This window comes from Lineus longissimus, chromosome 14 (genome assembly GCF_910592395.1).
Source record: "Lineus longissimus chromosome 14, tnLinLong1.2, whole genome shotgun sequence".
Classification (NCBI taxonomy): Eukaryota; Metazoa; Nemertea; class Pilidiophora; order Heteronemertea; family Lineidae; genus Lineus; species Lineus longissimus.
Genome location: NC_088321.1, coordinates 14,772,042 through 14,792,826, shown reverse-complemented (window position 1 = coordinate 14,792,826; position 20,785 = coordinate 14,772,042). Strand labels below are relative to the sequence as shown.

General features: G+C 41.6%; 1 protein-coding gene across 1 annotated transcript; it reads right to left on the bottom strand.

The window, feature by feature from the left end:
* Positions 1-150: 150 nt before the first annotated feature.
* On the bottom strand, positions 151-20,556 carry LOC135498650 (protein draper-like). Its single transcript, XM_064789031.1, has 26 exons — positions 20,459-20,556; positions 19,799-19,902; positions 19,212-19,307; positions 17,756-17,856; positions 14,426-14,518; positions 13,931-14,038; positions 12,337-12,484; positions 12,045-12,162; positions 10,935-11,071; positions 10,383-10,528; positions 9,956-10,034; positions 9,458-9,655; positions 8,921-9,033; positions 8,483-8,652; positions 8,018-8,126; positions 7,520-7,663; positions 7,142-7,285; positions 6,601-6,789; positions 6,142-6,276; positions 5,441-5,590; positions 4,942-5,079; positions 4,438-4,524; positions 3,758-3,988; positions 2,874-3,095; positions 2,548-2,697; positions 151-1,989 (listed from the first exon to the last, which is right to left on the bottom strand). Exons 1-26 carry the CDS (start codon positions 20,471-20,473, stop codon positions 1,511-1,513), a joined length of 3,804 nt encoding a protein of 1,267 aa, XP_064645101.1. The 5' UTR covers positions 20,474-20,556; the 3' UTR covers positions 151-1,510.
* Positions 20,557-20,785: the final 229 nt, after the last annotated feature.

Here is a 20,785-nt window from a genome sequence, read left to right as displayed (position 1 = left end):
TACTGGTGTAAACTGGTCGCCCTTTGTCAAAACTCCATTTCCACAAATTTTACATCAAAATATCCATCTTTCCTTAAGTGACTGACGACGGTTTGTTTTTCCACCAGTACGGATACATTCAAATGAAAATGTAACAAATTTATTTGTTAGTAAATTTTGTGATTTATTTGCATCACTTTCACATTATTTTTATCTACAAAGGCATTGAAAAAAAGCAATCACAGAATTTTTCTTTTGATTATCAGGAAACCGATTTCTCAAATTTGTTCTACAAAGGCATTGAAAAAAAGCAATCACAGAATTTTTCATTTGATTATCAGGAAAACGTTTTCTCAAATTTGTTCTACAAAGGCATTGAAAAAGAGCAATCACAAAATTTTTATTTTGATTGTAAAGAAAATGGAATCTCGATTATGTCCTGCAAAGGCACTGAAATAGAGCAATCACAGCAAGCTGCGGAACTGATTCTCCAGGGTGAAGGAATCACAAGTCCAAATTAACTTGAACAATTTCACACTTACAGTATCTATAAAATGATAGTTAATTTCACTAAAATGGACTAACATTTAAAATTGCATTATTATACAGTGAATCTTCAAACGTGTACTTTTAAAAATGGCTGGTTACATAAAATATATATCAATATATATCAATATTTATGCATATTATAATATCATCATATTTACATTTTTACTGTGGTACTATCGCTGGCTACTACTTAAAAACAAGTGAGTTAATCATGTTAACAGTACTGCTATATAAGCACATCAAAATCAATATTTACAAAATACAAGAAATATGATATGTCAAAAGTGAGATTAAGCAGAATATTTCAGTTATAATCTATCCATAATTACAAATAATCAATTCACATGCCATGTACTATTTAGAAGTAAACATAATATGTAATATTGCAAAAATAGATTTATGTAAAAATACATGTATTTATAGGAATGATACTTTTGTGGTGACCCATCCATAATTACAATGCATCAGTTCACTTACCGATGTAAAATTTTTAAAACACATGGAACATGTAACAACGAAATGGGACTCGTGTGGAAATACGGCAGATCTCATAGGAATGATATTTTAGTGGTGACCCATCCATAATTACAATGAATCAGTCCACATGTCAATGTACAATTTTCATGATATGTCGAAAATGAGATTCATGAAGAAATACGGTAAATCTCGAAGGAATGATATTTCAGTAATAAACTTGTACACAAAAACAATAACAACGTTTCAGTCCACATGACAATAAAAACAACATGCCTTAAAACCGTGAATTTACAGCAAATTTGAAATAATATCTTTTTACTTTATTCCCCCATCTCTCATCCAGTCAACTGAATACTTGTGTGCTTACCCTTACACCCCTAGTTTTTGAAATGAACTCTTCTAATGCATTTCTGGGATGAGTCCATATAGAGAAATGGAGGAAAACGGCTAAACCATAAAAAAACTTGCGCCTTACATTGGAACAATGTCTCAAGACGTCATCCATTTAGGCATCAATATCATTGGTTAAAGACCGACGGAGAGTGATACGGGGGCTATCATACTGATCATGCCTTGGTACCATATCATACGGTTCACGGTTTGGTACCGTATCATACGGTTCACGCTTCGGTACCAAGTCGTACGGTTCCGGCACGTGAGCTTCCACAGTCCCCTCAAACACGATATCATCCATATCTTCAGGTGCAACACTGTCGGTCCGCATCGGTGGTTCTGGTGCTGCCCTCTGGGTGTGATCATAAGCATCACGGTACGGGTCCTCGGCTGCTGGATTCGGGACCTGGTACGCACTTTCAGTTGGCATTTCAGGAAGTTTGGGTGCATTTTCACGGGATCTTGGTGGAATGCCCGGTTTCTTTGCTACCGGTGGTTTCTTTAATCTCGGCGGGGCCATCTTCTCATACGCACTGTGGTAGACGGGATCAAGGGTCTTCGGGCCGAGGCTGTACGGGTCGACATAGGTACCTGAGATAAAGAAAGCTATCATGAAACTTTTCGTCATGATCATGATCATCATTCTCACCAGCGCCATAACCCTATGAAACTTTCACTGGAGGTATGGAGTCCACTATAGGCCACTTCCCACCTTCGGTATGTGAGATCTTTCACTAAGTTACAAGGGGACACTGCTTTTTGCCTCATCCAACACACCGTGGAAGATACCTACATTGTCCGTGTTGTGAAGCGCCTGAAAAATTGAGTTCTTTCAAATCCAAGCCGCTTCCTCCTGAGTGAAAAACAGCCCTGGGTTCTCTCCTGTGCCGTACCTCATGGTAGCAGCAGTGCTAACCGCCATGTTATGTAGCTTCATTAGCGCATGCATACGAAAACTTAAGAAATCTTAACATCACCTTGTCCGACATCTCAATGTAGCTTGTCGAAAGAACAATATTTTTTATTTCGTCACTCGCAAACGACGGACGAATTGATGTGAACAACACTTTGTCTCACGTCTGCCGTAGCTTGAAAGGCAGCGTCAGCCGTTCTAGACTAATAAAACACCAAATAGAGGGCGCCCCTTACCAGTCGGCGTTCCAGTCCCCTGGGGCAGTGGTTCTGGTGACCGACTCATTGTCAGGTAGCCACTGCCGGGCTCTGTGGAGACTGTTTCGGGTTTGTTCAAGTCTATCGCCATGTTGGGAACCTTCTCATCAATGTTGTCATAGATTTTTGCTGAAATTTATAGATTTCACGATTATTTCTGATGATACGGTTGACAATAAACTTTTACAGGGGGCACAAAGACATATTCGTTTCTAAAATTTGCTAAAAACTGCCCGAACAAATCCACGAATACTGCACCGCACGTCAGAGGAGGTAAAAAGACTAGCACAATGTGACCCACATACCTTCATCGTAAACGTTCACATCCGGCTTGTCATTACTTCCAGTTGGCAAGTCATAAGGGTCGTACGGATTTTCGTCTGTGTACCCCTGTTTTGCCGATTGCCCGAGTTGATTACTGTACGTCAAGTTATTCTGGGCAGTGACCGGCACTGGCCCGCTCAAGCCGATGACCATGGGATCCTGTCCATCTTTGCCAATGTATGTCGGATTATTTATACCCATGTCTGTAACATAGAAACGCTTGTGAATTCCTCACCAGCCTTACGAAAAAAGGCTCAACGTGCTTTGCCAAGTTTCCATCACCAAATCTCTCTTATCATTCATCTGATCAAAAAAATACTTCACAGACTTCGAGATTATTATCTTCGTTCGAAGATGTGGCCATGCAGGCTTACCCACGAGGTAATATTCTACAGAGTGTAGACTAATTTTACCAGTCCTGCAGGAGATGCGTGCAAAGCTATTGCGCGGCGATAGCGGTCTTTTGTAGAGTATCAGGTGTGTACTGTTCCAGAGCAGATAACAGTATACATGTATATATTATAATGAGTCTTTTCTATAGCGCAATTCCGTGACACTGTAGCTCTCGCTCAAAGCGCTTTGGGATATCATATTATTACCCCGGTCTCCACAGAAATCAATCAGGGGTTTCAAGGAGCAACCGTAAGGCGCTCACTTGAACTCGACCAGTAGGGGAACTAAGCAGTGACTCGGCCGGGAGTCGAACCCACGACCTCCTGATCAAGAGGCCGACTCTCTTCCACTGCGCTACCGCTGCCCCAGTAAAGGGGCCTTATATGCGTAGGATTTAAATCTCGACACGATGCATAAATCTTGCTGATCAAGGTGGGGAGATTATCATTCATGACGGGCAAGATCACTATACCTCTATTCTCCAACGCCTCGTCACGCATCGCGTCCGAAATCTCCTTCTGTTGTTTAAGATTCACCATCTTTTTCTTGAAGTAGAAAATCAAGGCGATCAAGATGACCAGAACGACAGCAGCAACAACGGCAACGATGACACCGGCGAGGCCGCCAGTACTAAGTTCTCCACCGCCGCTGTGACGACCGGAGATAGGTGATTTTGAACCTTCATTCCCAGGCTGGGTCAAACCTGAAATAAAACAGAGCATCTTTGTCCATATTACAACAAATATTGAAAGTGTCCCCAATGAATTTCCCCCTATGAAGACTATCAGTCCCAAGGTCTTCCCGGCCAGGGGTCTGCCCTCTGCCATGGGGTGATTTTGTACCACGAATTGGTCAGCGGCATGTACCTTAAGCAGTCTGGACCCACCACCAGATGAAACGATCTTTGAATGAGCTGATGATGTTTGATGAAACAGTTCAAACATCGTTTGATCGACTGATAAAACCGCGATGCAAAATTTGCTATCAAACTATTTTGGTCATCGTCATATGCAACGAAAGCTTGCACAGGCTACTCAAAACTTCCTTCTGCGTATGATGGGAGGCCAGTGCGTATATACAGCTTCTTGTTCCTTGTCACAGGGTAGACTCAGCAATGTAATGCACGAGTCTGCACACGGCAGACTAACTTACACCCAGCCTTGTGGTCGCACATCTTTGAAGGACAGGTCTGGTCACACTTCTTGCTGCAATTGAGTCCAAATGAGGGATAATCGCATTCTGAAATATGAATTATTGATAGCTAGCAGTGGGGGTCCAGAAATTTGGAAAGGGAGGGGCAGCAGCCCCACCCTTAGATTGCTGAAGGTACAATTTTGGAAACATGGGGCTGGAATTCAAGTGTCAAGTGTGCATTTTCTTGGCATCGTAGGCTAAAATTGGACGTAGGGGAGGGGAAAATTGTCTCTAAAGAAAAGGCGTTTGCAAGCCTCCCCTAAATCTACCACTACCAGTGAGTCACTTCGGAACAGACCATTACCGTACATTGAGGGCGTTTTAAACTTACTTATGTCACACATTATACCTTAACTCTATCTTAACTAACCCCAAAGGAAAAAATGGAATAGCCTGAAAACATGAAAACGAAGTCAATTTGGATGAGACCATCATTGTACATAAGGGGTGTTTTAGACTTACTCATGTCACACTTTTGTCCTTTGTAGCCCGGACTACAATCGCAGGTGCATTTTTCAATGTTGCAGTGTGCGTGTTGTGGACACGTTGGGCACTTCCGCGTGCAGGACGGGCCACATGTCTCAGACATGATCGAGCACCCTGAAATGGGAAAGTGACTCATTCAGAACGATACCAGTACCGTCAACAGAGAACTTGTTAAGAACTGATAAAGGACCTTTCACTTTCAGACAGATACGCATCGTTTGCTGACAATACTGACATCCCCCCCAATAGAGAGTATTGTTATATATGTCACAGGCACAGACATATGTCACAGGCACAGACACGGGGCTGAAGATGTCAGCAACCCCCTTTTGGAAAAAACAGACCAGGTCAGAACACGTCAATCAGACCTCTGCCAGCTTGGTTTGCAGTACCAGAGACTGGTGACCATTTTACAAGAACAAATGGCATTGACCTTTCATGACCTTCCAATCAAATGACATTGACCTATACTCACTCTCATCACACTGCTTCCCATCAGACCGCTGCCAACCTGGTTTGCAGTAGCAGAGGCCAGTCACCATGTTACAGGAGCCACGGATGCTTCCGTCGTTGTTGCAATCACATTTATTCATGCAGTCCAATCCATAGTAATTCTCTGGACAACCTGCAAGTGGTTGGAAAAGTCTGTGATATCATCAAAATGAAAAATAACCCCAAAACTGTCTCATCATGACACCAGTTGTGTGATAAGAATACACCAATGGTACCATCAGAGAGTGCTTACCGAGAGCTTTCCAATGAATGGTCACGTCAATTGGTTAGCAAATGGTACCATTAGAAAGTGCTCATCAAAAGCTTTCCAATGAATGGTCACATCAATTGGTTAGCAAATGGTACCATTAGAAAGTGCTCATCAAAAGCTTTCCAATGAATGGTCAGGTCAATTTGTTAGCAAATGGTTCCATCAGATAGTGCTCTACAAGAGCTTTCCAATGAATGGTCAGGTCAATTGGTTAGCAAATGGTACCATTAGAAAGTGCTCATCAAAAGCTTTCAAATGAATGGTCATATCAATAGATTACAAATGGTACCATTAGAAAGTGCTCATCAAGAGCTTTCCAATGAGTTGTCATGTCCTATATTAGTTGTTTCTATTCACTTTGACCTCTCTAATCAGGCCACCCCTCTGTTAAGGACAGCACTTGTCAGACTTACGTTCACTGCATTTAGGACCGGTGTATCCGGCCTTGCATTCACAGAGTCCGTTGCTATCACGACATGATGCCGCCCCATGGGTGTCACACGCACATGTCTGTGAGCATTTGATACCGTACGTGTTAGGAGGACATTCTAGAATATAAAGATGAAAAAATATAGACGTACACAGACAACGGTAGCCTTTGATAACCTCTGTTTGAAATGATTCAAGCGCTACGCTAACAAGGAAATTAAATAACAGCTACTAGCGATTATCATTGCAGAAAGTGCGACAAAAGGATTTCTTGTCTGTGGGTAAACTGGGTGTGATATTGCCTCATAAATCGCTCATTTGGCAGGGCACTTTATGTCTGTAAAGTTTAAACTACGAAAGATTAACTAGATGTTTTAGGTACATGTTTGAACCAAATCACGGACCATGTTTTTATTTTTCTGAAGAAGGAACAACGAACCAACCTGATTGACACTGATCTCCTTTTCGTCCCGCCGGACACAGACATTTTCCGTTGCTAGGGTCGCACGTCAGAGTGAAATACTGCGTCACGGATTTGCCAAGCTTGAAATCGAAGTACTTTTTCTCGACCTGTGGACAGACAGTGCTGCACTTTTTCGAGCAGGTCACACCGTAGTAGCCTTTGGGGCAAGCTGGAGTTGGAGAAAAAAGTTATATCGGAACAAGAAAATAATAAGAATACAAAGATTTCAACAAAACTTGGTTACACCTCGCCCTCCACCTGAAGAATTTAGGGGTGCTCCGTGAGTTTAGACTGACTCTCCCTATCTAGGTCAATTAAGCCAATTTTTAATCCCTATCCCTATTTACATTCACCATCTTCTGCAGAAAAGACACTCTGACCCACTTTTTGACAATTTTCTCAGGAAGAGCTCTCTAAGCCAGCGAACAGCATACAATATCGAGCCGGACATGAGAGGAAGAAAGACTCGCTAGCTCTCAGGGATCAAGAAGTGAGTTTATACTTGAATTCTTAATACTTACATCTTTCACAGAAGTATCCAATGAACCCTTGCTTGCATTTGCAACGACCATTGACCGGGTCGCACTGTCCAGCAAGTCCACCGTACGAGGTGCAATGGGTACACTTCTGGTTGCAGCCGAGGCCAAATGAGCCGGTTGGACATTCTGAAGAGAATATAAAGTGATCACGTTCAATTCTCACAGCCAAACAACAATTTATCACAGGTAATTTAACCTCTCTTTATGAATGATGATAATGCTAAAATATGGCCTGTTCTGCTTGCAGCCAGAACCTAACAAGGTCTTTAATTTCGACAAACAATTGGGTCCACGATTCACACCAGCTGGAGAAGATAGAAGGGAAATACGTTGGGAACTCTTGCACCTGGCCCAACTTACTTTCTGAACAAGTGGACCCAGTATATCCTTGGAGGCACTCACAATCCCCAGTCGTCATATGACAGCTCGAGTTCCCACAGTTACAAGACTTCTGACAATTCGCTCCCCATTTTTTCGCGGGGCAAGTACTAGTACATCTGATGCCTGAAAGGTAATGATTCGAAAACATAAACGCATGGTGCCACTAAAGCGCTTTCATGCTGCTGTAGGAAAACTATCCTAAATCAAAGTGGTGCTTTTGCTAATGGGAAGTTGAAGTCCTTAGGGATCAGAAGAATTGTATTTGAGATTTTTCAGTTTTTCTCAAACGGGGCTGGATATTCAAAACCAGATTTGTCACTATCACTGGCGTTAGCCTAACCTGGCTTTATGTCAAAGGACTTAACTGAAGGAGACAAAACTAAGTTAACGCCAGCATTAGGGATATCATTTTTTTGAACAGCTGGGCCCAGATGGCGAAGGATATTGAGAGATTTGCATCCAACTCATCAAATTTACCTGAAAAGCCACTTTTACATTGGCACATCCCCTTCTCACTTTGACAACTCAGCGCGTTTGTTGCATTACATGAGCAGTTCTGTCCACACCTCAAGCCATAGGTATCAGCCTGAAAATAAACAAAATTATGAAATCTTCAGTTCTAAATGTTCCTTGACCCCTCAAAGCCATTCTGGACGAATTTTAATATGGAATTGTGTACCAATTCAGACTCTCTGATAGTCTGAATTCAGATTCCGAATTCCTAAAGAAATTTTGAGAAAACCTTAACCCAGAATCCTTCACTAAAAATACAATCAATCAGCTTACGAAAACAATTGATTGGATTGACAGCAGGGCATATCAGTTTCAAACTGGGGGGGGGGGGGGGTTACACATGTAGTTCCCATCCACTGGAATACACCGATGTCCCTTTCTCCCCACCCCTTCCAGTTTTGGAAACCGACTGTACAGGCCAATACTCACTGGACATTCCTTATTGCACTTGGCCCCGGTCCATCCCGGCTGACACATGCAGGCCCCATCCATCGGATTACACCCATGTCCTTTGCTCTCATGACAGTCACACTTCCCGGTGCAGTTCAAGCTGTGCGTACCAGCCTTACACGTCCGCTCGCACATTTCACCAGTCCATCCTACAAAAAAAAAATCACTTGATAACTTTTTTTTCTCGCATATCTCCTGCAAAAAGAACTGTCACAACTTGTGGGCACTTTGCGAGCCACCGCAGTTGGGTGCTGAGTGGAGCCATCAGCCCAGTGACTGGGACTTTGACGCAGACCATATTCTCGACACTCAGTATAAACATTGTTACCATTTTCTGGATTATCCCACCAGAGAATATCTGTCACATGATACACTGATAGCAGTAGTTTAACGATTAAATTTCATTCTGTCACCTACCGTTTTTGCACGTGCATGCTCCAGACTTGGAATTGCATGTGGCGTCATTGTAACACTGGCACGTCTGTCCACATCCGAGACCAAATTTACCCTCGGCGCATGGATGCTCACAGCTGAGATAAAAACGATGATAAAAATGACGAACCTGTGTTCTGAAGAAGACGCAAGATGGCGCTGCAAGGAGCCACCCAAGGTCACGACAAAGATGATACCAACAAAGGGTTTCAGAGAGGGATGTGGGAAGTGATAGACAGGAAACAGAAAATCCTTCCCTCAATACCAGTTAGAGCTAGTACCAACCACTTCAACTTGTAACACACATCTAATAGATTCGAGTGGTTTTACTGATTTTCAAAGCCATTCCAATTACAGTCGATCCTCTCTTAGCGGACACCTCTCTATTAAGGACACTAGTTGTGGTCCCAAGTTTGGTTTTTCATTCAATTTGACCTCTCTGATCAGGACACCTCTCTAATTAGGACACCTCTATTAGGACAGCACTAATCAGTCCCGAGAGGTACGTTCTACTGCACTTACGATGTTCCTCTGAATCCCAGCTGACAATAACAGTTTCCAAGAGCTGGGTCACAGTACGCGCTGTTGGAACAATTGCACATCTTCGAGCACTGCTTCCCATAGAACGGAGGTGAACACGGGATCTCGCATTTCACGCCTTTCCAGCCAGCTTTACAACTACATGCGCCGGTTATGGAATGGCATGAAAATGCATCACCGCTGAAAAGAGGAATCAATTGTTTAAAGTCGCCAACATCGCTCTCGTTTTGATACTTGTGTGGTTTTTAGAATACCTCGAATGAATCTTGACATGAAGTCGCAAAGGTTTAAACGATTGAAAACTTCTCTCTGGCAACTGCTGTCTTGAAAAATGCTGAAATAAACCGCGTCAGAAACGCTGGCTTGCAAAACTTGTACAAGCTTCAGTGCTTGGACCTTGTTGTTGCTGTGACATAGACCAAAGATGGCCGATTGTGATGACGTCATGGATTTTGTGCAACGAAGTTCTGATAAACTTACGTTTCAGTGTTTGACCACTCACACTTGCATTTCGTATCACAGAGTTTGTTTGTGCCGTACACATCAGCACTGCCACAGTCTGAAAAAGATGATCATTGAAGTTTAGAGAGTTTCATATTTACACTTGCCTCTTAACACCTTCAGAACCACGTAGATCTACGTGGCCCAAATCCCCCTTCTTTGAGCTGGTTATCAGAGTCTCATGGACTTCATGGAAGAACTACGCCATCGCCATCTTCAGGGCAAGAAAAGAACTGGAAAGACCTCTTCTTGTCTTTTCAGTTCCTACGTTGCCCTGAAGATGGCGATGGCGTAGTTCTTTCGTGAAGTCCATGCTACTCCAACATGTTCGGCGCTGAAGGTGTTAAGTTCTGGAAATAAATCGGGTGCGAAAATGACCCAGTTAACAGTAGCCCAAGTTACTTACATCTGTGTTGGCAGTACTGACCATAGAACCCAGGGTCATTACACGTACAGTTCCCAGTCACCGGGTCACAGAGTCCACCATTTTTGCACGGGCAATCACTCTTGCAGTCCTGGCCATATTTCCCCGTTAGGCAAAGTTGGTCACATCTGAAGAAAGACGAACACAACACGACTTGGAAATGGGCGATTTTAGATTTTTACTTTTGTGGCCTCAAATAGTTGGTAAAGATCAAATGTTTGTTGTAGAATGTTCAAAGTAGGCTAATTGGTGATCTGATATTTACAGAATGTTTCTGACAGACAAAGTATTTTATTACATGCCGACCTACGACATTGTAGAAAGATAGGTCATTTTCGACCTCGATTTCAGTGACATATTTGGATGCCTATAGTTTGCGTACATTACAAAGTCAAAGACTCTTGGACAAATGATGAAAAAAAGGCCAGTATGAACGAAATTTAAAGAGTTTGAACCTTATGAAAAAATCTTCAGTGCATGTATATGCCAATACTCTAATTACACCAATATAAGATCAGCTGAAAATTTGCTTACTTCACTCCCATGTATCCAGGACGACATTTTGTACAGTTCCCCACAGTTTGTAAACATTCCCCGCCATTGCAATCACACTTTTCCGCACAATTTTTACCCCAGGAGAACAATGGACACTTCTCGGAGCACACCTCTCCCTGAAATTAAAACAAATGTTTGAAACCCTTCTGGAATGGGGTAAGAGTTTTGAGAATATATTCAGAAAATATATAGATGACAGCTTTCCAAGGAATGGCCATGTCAATAGGTTTACTAATGGTACCATTAGAAAGCCAAATTGAGAGTTTTCCAATGAATGGACATGTCAATAGGTTTACTAATGGTACCATTAGAAAGTCAAATTGAGAGTTTTCCAATGAATGGACATGTCAATAGGTTTACTAATGGTACCATTAGAAGCGCTGATTGAGAGTTTATAGGTTTACTAATGGTACCATTGAAAGTGCTGATTGAGAGTTTTCCACTGAATGGACATGTCAATAGGTTTACTAATGGTACCATTAGAAGCGCTGATTGAGAGTTTATAGGTTTACTAATGGTACCATTGAAAGTGCTGATTGAGATTTTTCCAATGAATGGACATGTCAATAGGTTTACTAATGGTACGATTAGAAGCGCTGATTGAGAGTTTATAGGTTTACTAATGGTACCATTGAAAGTGCTGATTGAGTTTTCCAATGAATGGACATGTCAAAAGGTTTACTAATGGTACCATTAGAAGTGCTGATTGAGAGTTTATAGGTTTACTAATGGTACCATTAGAAAACGCTGATTGAGAGTTTTCCAATGAATGGACATGTCAATAGGTTTACTAATGGTACCATTGAAAGTGCTGATTGAGTTTTCCAATGAATGGACATGTCAAAAGGTTTACTAATGGTACCATTGAAAGTGCTGATTGAGTTTTCCAATGAATGGACATGTCAATAGGTTTACTTATGGTACCATTGAAAGTGCTTGTCAAGAGTTTTCAAATGAATGGACATGTCAAAAGGTTTACTATAAATACTAATGGTACCATTGGAAGTGACGATTGAGAGTTTTCCAATGAATGGACACGTCAATAGGTTTACTGATCAGTGCCATCTGTTGGCTCGTACAATAACTTACCTTCCATCCCGGGTAACAGGAGGAGCACAGTGCCGTCTTCGAATCACAGACACCGTTCTGGCACTTACACTCTTCACATCCAATTCCACCAGTACCACTGGGGCATTTTTTCTCACAGCTGAAGATGAAAGGAATAGAGTATATCCGACTCTCAACAACTCTACAAGGAGCCGGGATACAAAAGGTGATTGTTTCATTCATACCTTGAGCAGTTTCGTCAAATTTGGATTCAACTAAAGGACGAACTACTGATAGTCCTAAAGAAAACAGAAAGTTTCAGAATTACACTTACTAGGGTCCATAGAAGCCGGCTGTACATGTACAAGCACCAGTCCTGTAGTCACACGCAGCACCATTTTGACACTGACATTTGCTCTTGCACCCTATCCCATAATTCACATTCGCTGTACATTGTTCATTACACGTCGAACCCTTGTAACCTAAAAAGAAACATATATTTCGTTGTCAATTTCTTCAGGATTCGTGTGAACCTTTGTAGGGGGACGATATTTGTACTTCATCGTGGATCAGGAAAATCATGCCGCGAATGTCAATACTAATATCTCCTCCTTTTACCCCACAGCGGGAAATCTTTCAGACGCACAATTATAAGCGGGTGGCCAATGAAATTGCTCGACACAAAGTAACTGAATGACGGCCTGAAATGATATTGCCAACCTCGCTTTATGATCAGTTTACCTAGGTTCTCTGTTAATCGAAATACATGTAGTTATTTTACTGGTTAGTATATTACCTACTGTAATAAGCATGCAGTTGTTAATCGGTGCCAAATGGCAAAACCAAGAATGAAGCTGAAATAAACAAAATAACTAATGTCAATTTGTATTTTCGCGTTAGAATTACACTTTAACTCTTTCAGCCCGTAACTCGTTTCACGTGATTTGATCTGAAAACCGAGGCGAATTTCAGAAAATCAGACTTTCAAAATCAGCAGACGATAGCCCAGATTGCAGCGCCATCTGATGACTACCAATCCAACTATAATCGCTTGAAAAGATCGTCAACGCATTGTCATATGTTGCTTGAGTCACCACAAGTGTATTTAGGGTGAAGGCATCATGTGACAGTGGGGGAAATTTGAACTTGAAAAACCGTGAGTATACGGTCAGCGGCTGTGAAATCAAACATGGCAGACCGTGTATATACGGCTTGCGGGCAAAAAGAGTTAAGTGTGCAGTGTTAAAGTGTCAGGCATGCCATTATTTCTTCAGCATGAAATTTTTATTCCAAGAGTGTGATAGCAAAATAAAGTGTGCAGCTATAACCTAATAAAAGGGCAACAACTTGTTAGTTTGAAAACAGAGACCTCACATAGTATTACCTTCTGCTACTGCCAGTGTTAGTGTGAGCACTATACAAGCATGCAAGTGTTAGGTGCTGTAAAGTGGGGTGAATTTAGCCCGAGGGGGGGTTGAAATTGCCCCACCTCGTATAATCTTATTTCGGCCAGATGATAATAACATTTGCTCACAGACAAAACATTAGCCCACTGATGTATTTTTTAGCATAATTTTGCACAAGCATTCTTGAAATAGTAAGGTCAACCATGCTAAAGGCTCGAAAACGCACATGCTAATTTCACCCCGTTATACAGTACCGATAATGAACCAAGAGTAAAGGTATTGGTTTACCTCTGCACCACAATAGAAACAAGGCGCTCTAATTACAATGTTGGATGGGTACAATCGGATGAAAATAATAAACACAGGCATTATGCCCCTCATTATGAACTTATATTTTGTAAGTTTCAATTGTGATATCGTTTCCTTTCGAGCAGGTATTTTTCTTTGGCAAACCGATACCTTGAGCCACAGTGTGAACTAAAGAGATAAGACATAAACGCATTTTGCAATAACGTCACTTACCTGCTTTACAAAGGCACCGCCCAGTCGAAGCGTCACATTGGTCAGTTCTAGCTGTGATACAGCTACACGAACTTAAACAACCAGGGCCATATTTCCACGGCGCGCATTCTGCAAGGCCAAATGTGAAACTGAATCGAAGGTATCATCGTATATATAAGGCTAAATCAGTTTAATACCATGCTTAGCTGGGCCACCGAAAAAACTTTCTTTCTCCAGTATGGAGAAAGAAAGGTGTAATTTTTTATGTAACAGGTTGCTATTCATGGTATTAAATTGTTTTAGCCTAAGATAAGGACTGCATCCTTACCACTCTTTCTGGATTCATACCGTTCTCAGTTTCAGGGTGATGTGGATTTAGAAAATTGTCTTTTGATAGAAAAAATGTGTCCCAAATCATGTTAGTGAGAGGCCAGCGAGTAGGCCCCATAAGGGCACCGAAAACATTGGGACTTAAAGGCGTTCAGTTTTAATTATCATTTTTAAAAAGGTACACACTTTTGTCGCATTGGTGGCCGAAGTATCCCGATTTACAGGTGCAGACATTTGGAGAGGTGCAGTCGCCATTTCCACATGAGAAGGAACATGTAGCTGAAACGAAAATTTGTAAAAAAGATTATTATCATTGTCATTTTAAAGGGACAATATAGGCAGCAGCTAGGCAGGCAAGATAAAGTTACACAAAGTCACCAATAGGGGTCTCTCGCGTCTCACAGTATGTCGAAATGATTCATGATTGTACAAGGAATAGTGCTGAATCTGACATGACCCAGGGCCGTTAGTCACCTGAAGATGGCCAAATTAGCCCCTCTGCTCCTGCCTATAGTCCCCCTTTAAAGGGACTACTTGGGAGGGCACTTCAAGTAGTTGGAAAACAATATCCTTCAATGCCACCAGGCGGTGTAGGATGGCAAAATAATGGCAGTATGCTTGTTGACATTTTGATGTATTTGATGATGAAGGTACACAGTTATCATCATAGATGGCAGTTTTCATTGAAAAACCTCTTTTGTGAGCAGGGCAAATGCGTGCCCATCTTTCAACGTGAAAGAATGGGAGTACTGCAAATTTACCAAATATAGGAACGAAAAACCAATCTGCTTTGTCCAATATCAAAGACGTCATCGGCGATGACCCAAAGCAGGCCTATTCATCACCAACCACAAAGCAGTATGTTTCAAGGACTTCCTTAACGACAAACAGGTCTATAATATAACAGCCGATATACGAGTCTAATGACACCATGACTATATTCAGCGATTTACAAAACACTGGATCTAGGTCATACAACACCGCCTTTAGCTAGACTTCAATTCGGTTGAATATTGTTTGAATCATTGCTTAACCATTCTGTGCAGTGTCTTTTTTCACATTACAACATGAAATTTTTCACCTCTAGGGCCTATAAACTAAGTATCATGCTATGAATCATTTAGTCGCTGACGTCAAATATTTTTTCAACATTGAGTCGAGATCACCTAAGACTAAGAGTCTAACTGGCTTATTGTTGGTTCTTTAGATAAGATTTGGACGCTTGGAACTGTAGGTGGAACTTGGGCAAACTGGAGAAAATATACCCATATTACAAAGAAATAATTGAACACGTCAAGGTTCGTAACACCCACTTATGCCTCATATAAAAACTTTATTTGATCACGAGATATTTCCCAGGGTATATCATGATTTATTTGATGACGATGACTCCATTGTGATCCAAAGTTGTTCATAAACGTCCTATTTAAAACGATTGATAATTCGTATGAGAGGATCGACGTGGTTCGATGGCTGGTGCTTGATTCATATACAAACATTGTGGGCCTAAAAGCCAATACAGCACACTGTGACCTTGGACAACTCACTTTATTCTTACCACTTGGAGCGAGACCTAGCAGACAGAGACACCTCTCTATTAAGGACACCTCTCTATTAAGGACCCAACTTATGGCATGAAAGTGGTTATTTCCATTGAAATTGACTTCTATAATCAGGACACCTCTTAATCAAGGACAGCATCTGTCAGTGTCAAGGGTGTCCTTTGTCCCTCCACCATAAGGCCTAGTTTCCCCTTATGACATCACTATTTCGGACACTCAGCGCCCCATTTCTGGAAAGGTGTATAGAATTGGTGCATATACCAGGTGAAGAGAAAGTATTCATCAAAGTGAAGGCTTGAATAGCTTCAGACAAAAGGCTGAAAAGCTACATACCAAACTAGAAACATTAGAACCTCTCTATTAAGGACACCCTTGGGACTGACAAGTACTGTCCTTAATAGAGAGGTGTCCTGATTAGAGAGGTCAAATTGAATGGAAACAGCAAATTTGGCACCGAAACTGGTGTCCTTATTGTCCAAATTGTACGACTGCAATTGGTGTATGCCCCAGGTCAAAGAAAGACTTCATCGAAGTGAGGAACATAAATCGCTAGGACTAAAGCTATCATTGTGTGATACGCTTTAGACTTTGGTGGTCTGATCAATTCATTGGTTCAGCGACCTCAATCATAATATTATTCTTTATTTAAGGTTCTAACATAGTGACGACTCTTATGAGGAAAGCGACATGGTCTGAAGGCGTTGTTTAGACAGACATGCAAATACTATACATACCAAGTTTCAGCAAATTTGTATGCACGATAACTGCACTACGGCATTGTGTATAACTGCATTTCTATTTTCCTGGACCACCAGTGACTACGAATGGTGTACCCCATTTTAAAACACATTTAATAGAATCGTCATTAGTGGCTCTTGAGAAGGGTGACTCATCAGGTGGCCGAGGAGTTGTATTTTTACTGGTGACCTAATCATCTTGTAAAATCTAAAGGAATCCAGGTCATGGAATTATCTGTCAAAGGGAGAAAAGGCTGATTCCTCATCAAAAACATTGGCTTGATTTTATTACTCATATTTCTAAATTTCTAAAAATAGCAAGTTTAACATCGAGTCTGCGTGTTCGTGGTCACTGTATACCATTACCTGTCGGAATGTGTTGAATTCTCAATGAATAATTCATGAATTCATTGACTGGGTAACATACACGAAACACAGCAGAGATTTTGATTTTATTCAAGCAGTGCTGCACAGGGAGTGGGCTGGGGGCATGCGGTGATGATGGTGGTGGTGTGATCACTTTCCAGTGTTTTCCCCCAATTCATCAGTTACAGAATTGAACAGTCAAACTTTGCCACAAGACGACCCCCCTGTATGGAGAATCTGCTCGATTTGAATGTTGAGCTGGAGACCAGAGATTCTAGCACATGTGCCTAGACCTGCTACCTTATGAAGAATAGAGAGGAGTTCTGGCCAAGGTCACCACCCTGACTACAAAACTCTGGGGGTCTGTGGCTTCAGACCTGCTCCCTTATGAAGAATAGTGAGGAGTTCTGGCCAAGGACACCACCCTGACCACAAAGCTCTGGGGCTCTGTGGCTTCAGACCTGCTCCCTTATGAAGAATAGTGAGGAGTTCTGGCCAAGGACAGCACCCTGACCACAAAAGTCTGGCGCTCGGTGGTGGATCTCTTTTACGTCAGCCGAATCCATTAAACAAAACAGACAGACTGTCTAGCGTGCATCTCAAAAATTCTAAAGGCAGGGGAAGAAGAGTATTGCAAAATAATCCATCTTACTTGAACAGCCAAGTTCAAGAGCTTCAAGATATGTACCTAACCTAGTTTGAAGGGGCAAAGCACTTTAATTTGACAAGTGGTGCTTCGGTCAACATCCGTCTCCATTGGAAGTTCAAACATGTGATTTTGCGTCAACATTCTTAAATTTCATGAGGAAAACAACATGTTTTCCACTTCCTGAAAGCAATACCATACTCACGTTTGCAGACGCCAACAACCTCATGGTAACCACGGCAACACTTGTACTCAACCCTCGACTTCGTGTCCCAAACCTGTCGATACGCAGTCCGGTATCGCATCCTATTTAAAAAAGAGAGGCATCAAAAGTTTGACGTCTGTCTTAAACGTTTCAAAAATACACTACTCAAACTTTCAGCTGCTGTGGATTGGTTGCCAAGCTGGCTTAAGGGTTGCCATAGGTTACCACCAATTTGGCTAGAACTTGAAATGCTTAACCCTTTTGCTGCCAAGCAAATTTTTTTTTTTTGAGTCCTCAGTGCCAAGCAATTTTAGGTTAAATTGAAAAAAATTGATATGATCAATTTAAATATTTTTCCTGAGAAAACTATTGGAGATATGATAAAACAATGCACATGGAAGTTGTTCAGTATGACCTGGACTTCAAATTAAAATTTTTAAAAAGTAGGTCACGCCCTAATTTGCATGCCGCCATCTTGAATAACTAATGAGAATTGAAGATTTTGTAGAATAAACCACTGTAATTTAGAATAAATGTAATAATACAACTAATAAAACTATTTTTATGCATCTGCATGTTTCTTTACTCTTTCCTTTCTAAGTCCATAACCTTGTAAACCCTGAATTTGTATTGCTTTGTAACAAAATTGCCAAGAAATACCGATGCGTTATTTACAGAAATCGAGCAAAATTCTTCAAAATTCAATGATCAGCCATTTACTTTGTAGACCAAAAATTACTACTTATGGTGATATGTTGGGACTAAATTACATACCTTCACTCCCTAGAGCTCCTTTTTAGTGCTACCAGAGAACTAATAGCAGATAGGGGGGTCAGGGGTCCCTATGGAGGGGGCCTGGTATAAAACAGCTAAAATTCAGGGTTTCCTCAACTAAACATGAAAGTTCAAAGTTTCTCAGCCAAATGTCCTGTCATAGAATGTATGTAGCAGTCAGATAACTCTATTCTAATAATTGACAACTGCTTGGTACCTTTCGAAACAGTTCTTTGAATCATGCATGATATCCAATTCATCGAGTACCTGTGATAATGACATCCGATTCGCCATTTTGTGAACTTTTGGAAGTGATTTTCACCCGAAATCTCAGCAAATCGATATATAACATGTACAGTAGAAACGTAGCGTGGTAACTCCTCTACCACGCCATCTATAGGTATATACCATAAACGACGCTAGCAGACGAAAAATCAATGTATTTTCACCACATAGGAAAATTTCGCCAAAATGCGAAGTTGGCAGCAAAAGGAACAAAAGTCATTGTGCAGAAATGCGAAGTTGGCAGCAAAAGGGTTAAGCAATAGAACTCTTTCAAAACAAAGTGAATGTCAATTTCAAGGCTGGGAGTCAGTTCTCTGTTTTCAACACCCCCTCTTTTTCAGCAACCTTGATTCACCCATGAAATGTGTCTTTATTTCGCCACAGACATGATACTTACAAGTAGTTGGTACATCTTGGTGGGACGGCCCAGCACCATGTGTAGGTTTTCACCCTGTATGGCTGGTTGTACGATTCGCTCCGAGATGCTTTATAACTGGACAGAAAAAGAATAGGCATTTAGATTCTTTGATGCGTTAGCCTGCTGTCGATCAGTTCGATTTTAGTTCCGTGAAAGCCATTATGTTCATCAATAGATATGACTGGGTTCTCCCCTGGATGGAACCTGGGCCCTATACGACACTTCAGAAGTTGGCCCAGAAGTGGCAATGGTACGGTTTAGACAATGGGAGACTGCTAAAATGTGGAAGCAGGAATGATTGCATCCTTGCTTTACCAGTTGGCAGATTCCACATTTTAGCAGTCTTTCATTGTCTTAACCGTACCGTCAAAACTTCCGGGCCAACTTCTTGAGTGTCGCATTGCGTGGTAGCCAGCAGTGCTAACGGCTGGGCTGTGACGCTCCTCTACATGTAGGACTGAGCTGATCAGGCTGTCAAAGAAAGCGACAATGTTGAACCACCTTACTGTAAGTGACATTGCTGCCTGATTATTGAATCAATGAGAAGGCATCGATGTTATACTTACTATACTGTGTTGCTGCAAACATTAGACTGGCCGGCGGATAGTGAGTCAACAATCGAAACATCGAGTGTGACGAGGATGAGGAACGTTAGAACGATGGACGGATTCTGGAAGTCAAAATTCAAGGGTTAAAGTAAGTAAGGGACACAACCTAAGGTTGTGAGATATCGTATCGCCAGACGGCACTTCTGTGTGGTGACGCCATTTACGTTAATTTCAATTAAAAATTGACGACATGACGCACACTCTTCTCTTAACGTGGCAATACAATATCGCACAAAGTTACATCATTCATCGTGACATGGAGTGAAGCTGAATAAACTGTGACATATACTGACAACGGGTTTACGCCAGTCGTCGAGGGATGCCTGGCCTTGGCCTGCTTGAAAAAAGTGAGAGGGAAAACATTTATCGTCTCCTCAGTAATGAATGAAGTTAACCCTTGCTCCCCTGATCCTATGAACATGGCAAGTACCTGAATACACATAAGCACATACTATCATGACATAGTGTTTACCCGCGTGCTTAATGATCCGTGAATAATGCATTAGGCCTACAAAACGTAAACAAAATTTCATCAGAGCCAATTCCAAGCTCCGCAAAGTACTTTTAACTTCTATGAATTCACAAAAAATGGTACCAAATGTTTGGAAATATACTTACAATCAAAGTATTCATATTTGAGAACTTGACTTTATTCACATTTTATGTCACAACGTCCTGTGTAGTGTCAAAATCATTACTTCCGCGTCGGAACTTAGTTCTTATGGGTAATGGCAGGTGGCAGCATCGCATTGACCAAAATTCAATCTCCCGGGCGCCGGGCCAAATGTCCAATTTACATGCACCCGCTGAAATTGTCACAAAGCGGCAGAGACAGTAGGTCGAGTAAGTCTTGACGACAATGATCGTCATTGACGACAATGATCGTCATTGACGACAATGATCACCATTGACGACGCTTGGAGAATGACCAAAATTGAAACGGCC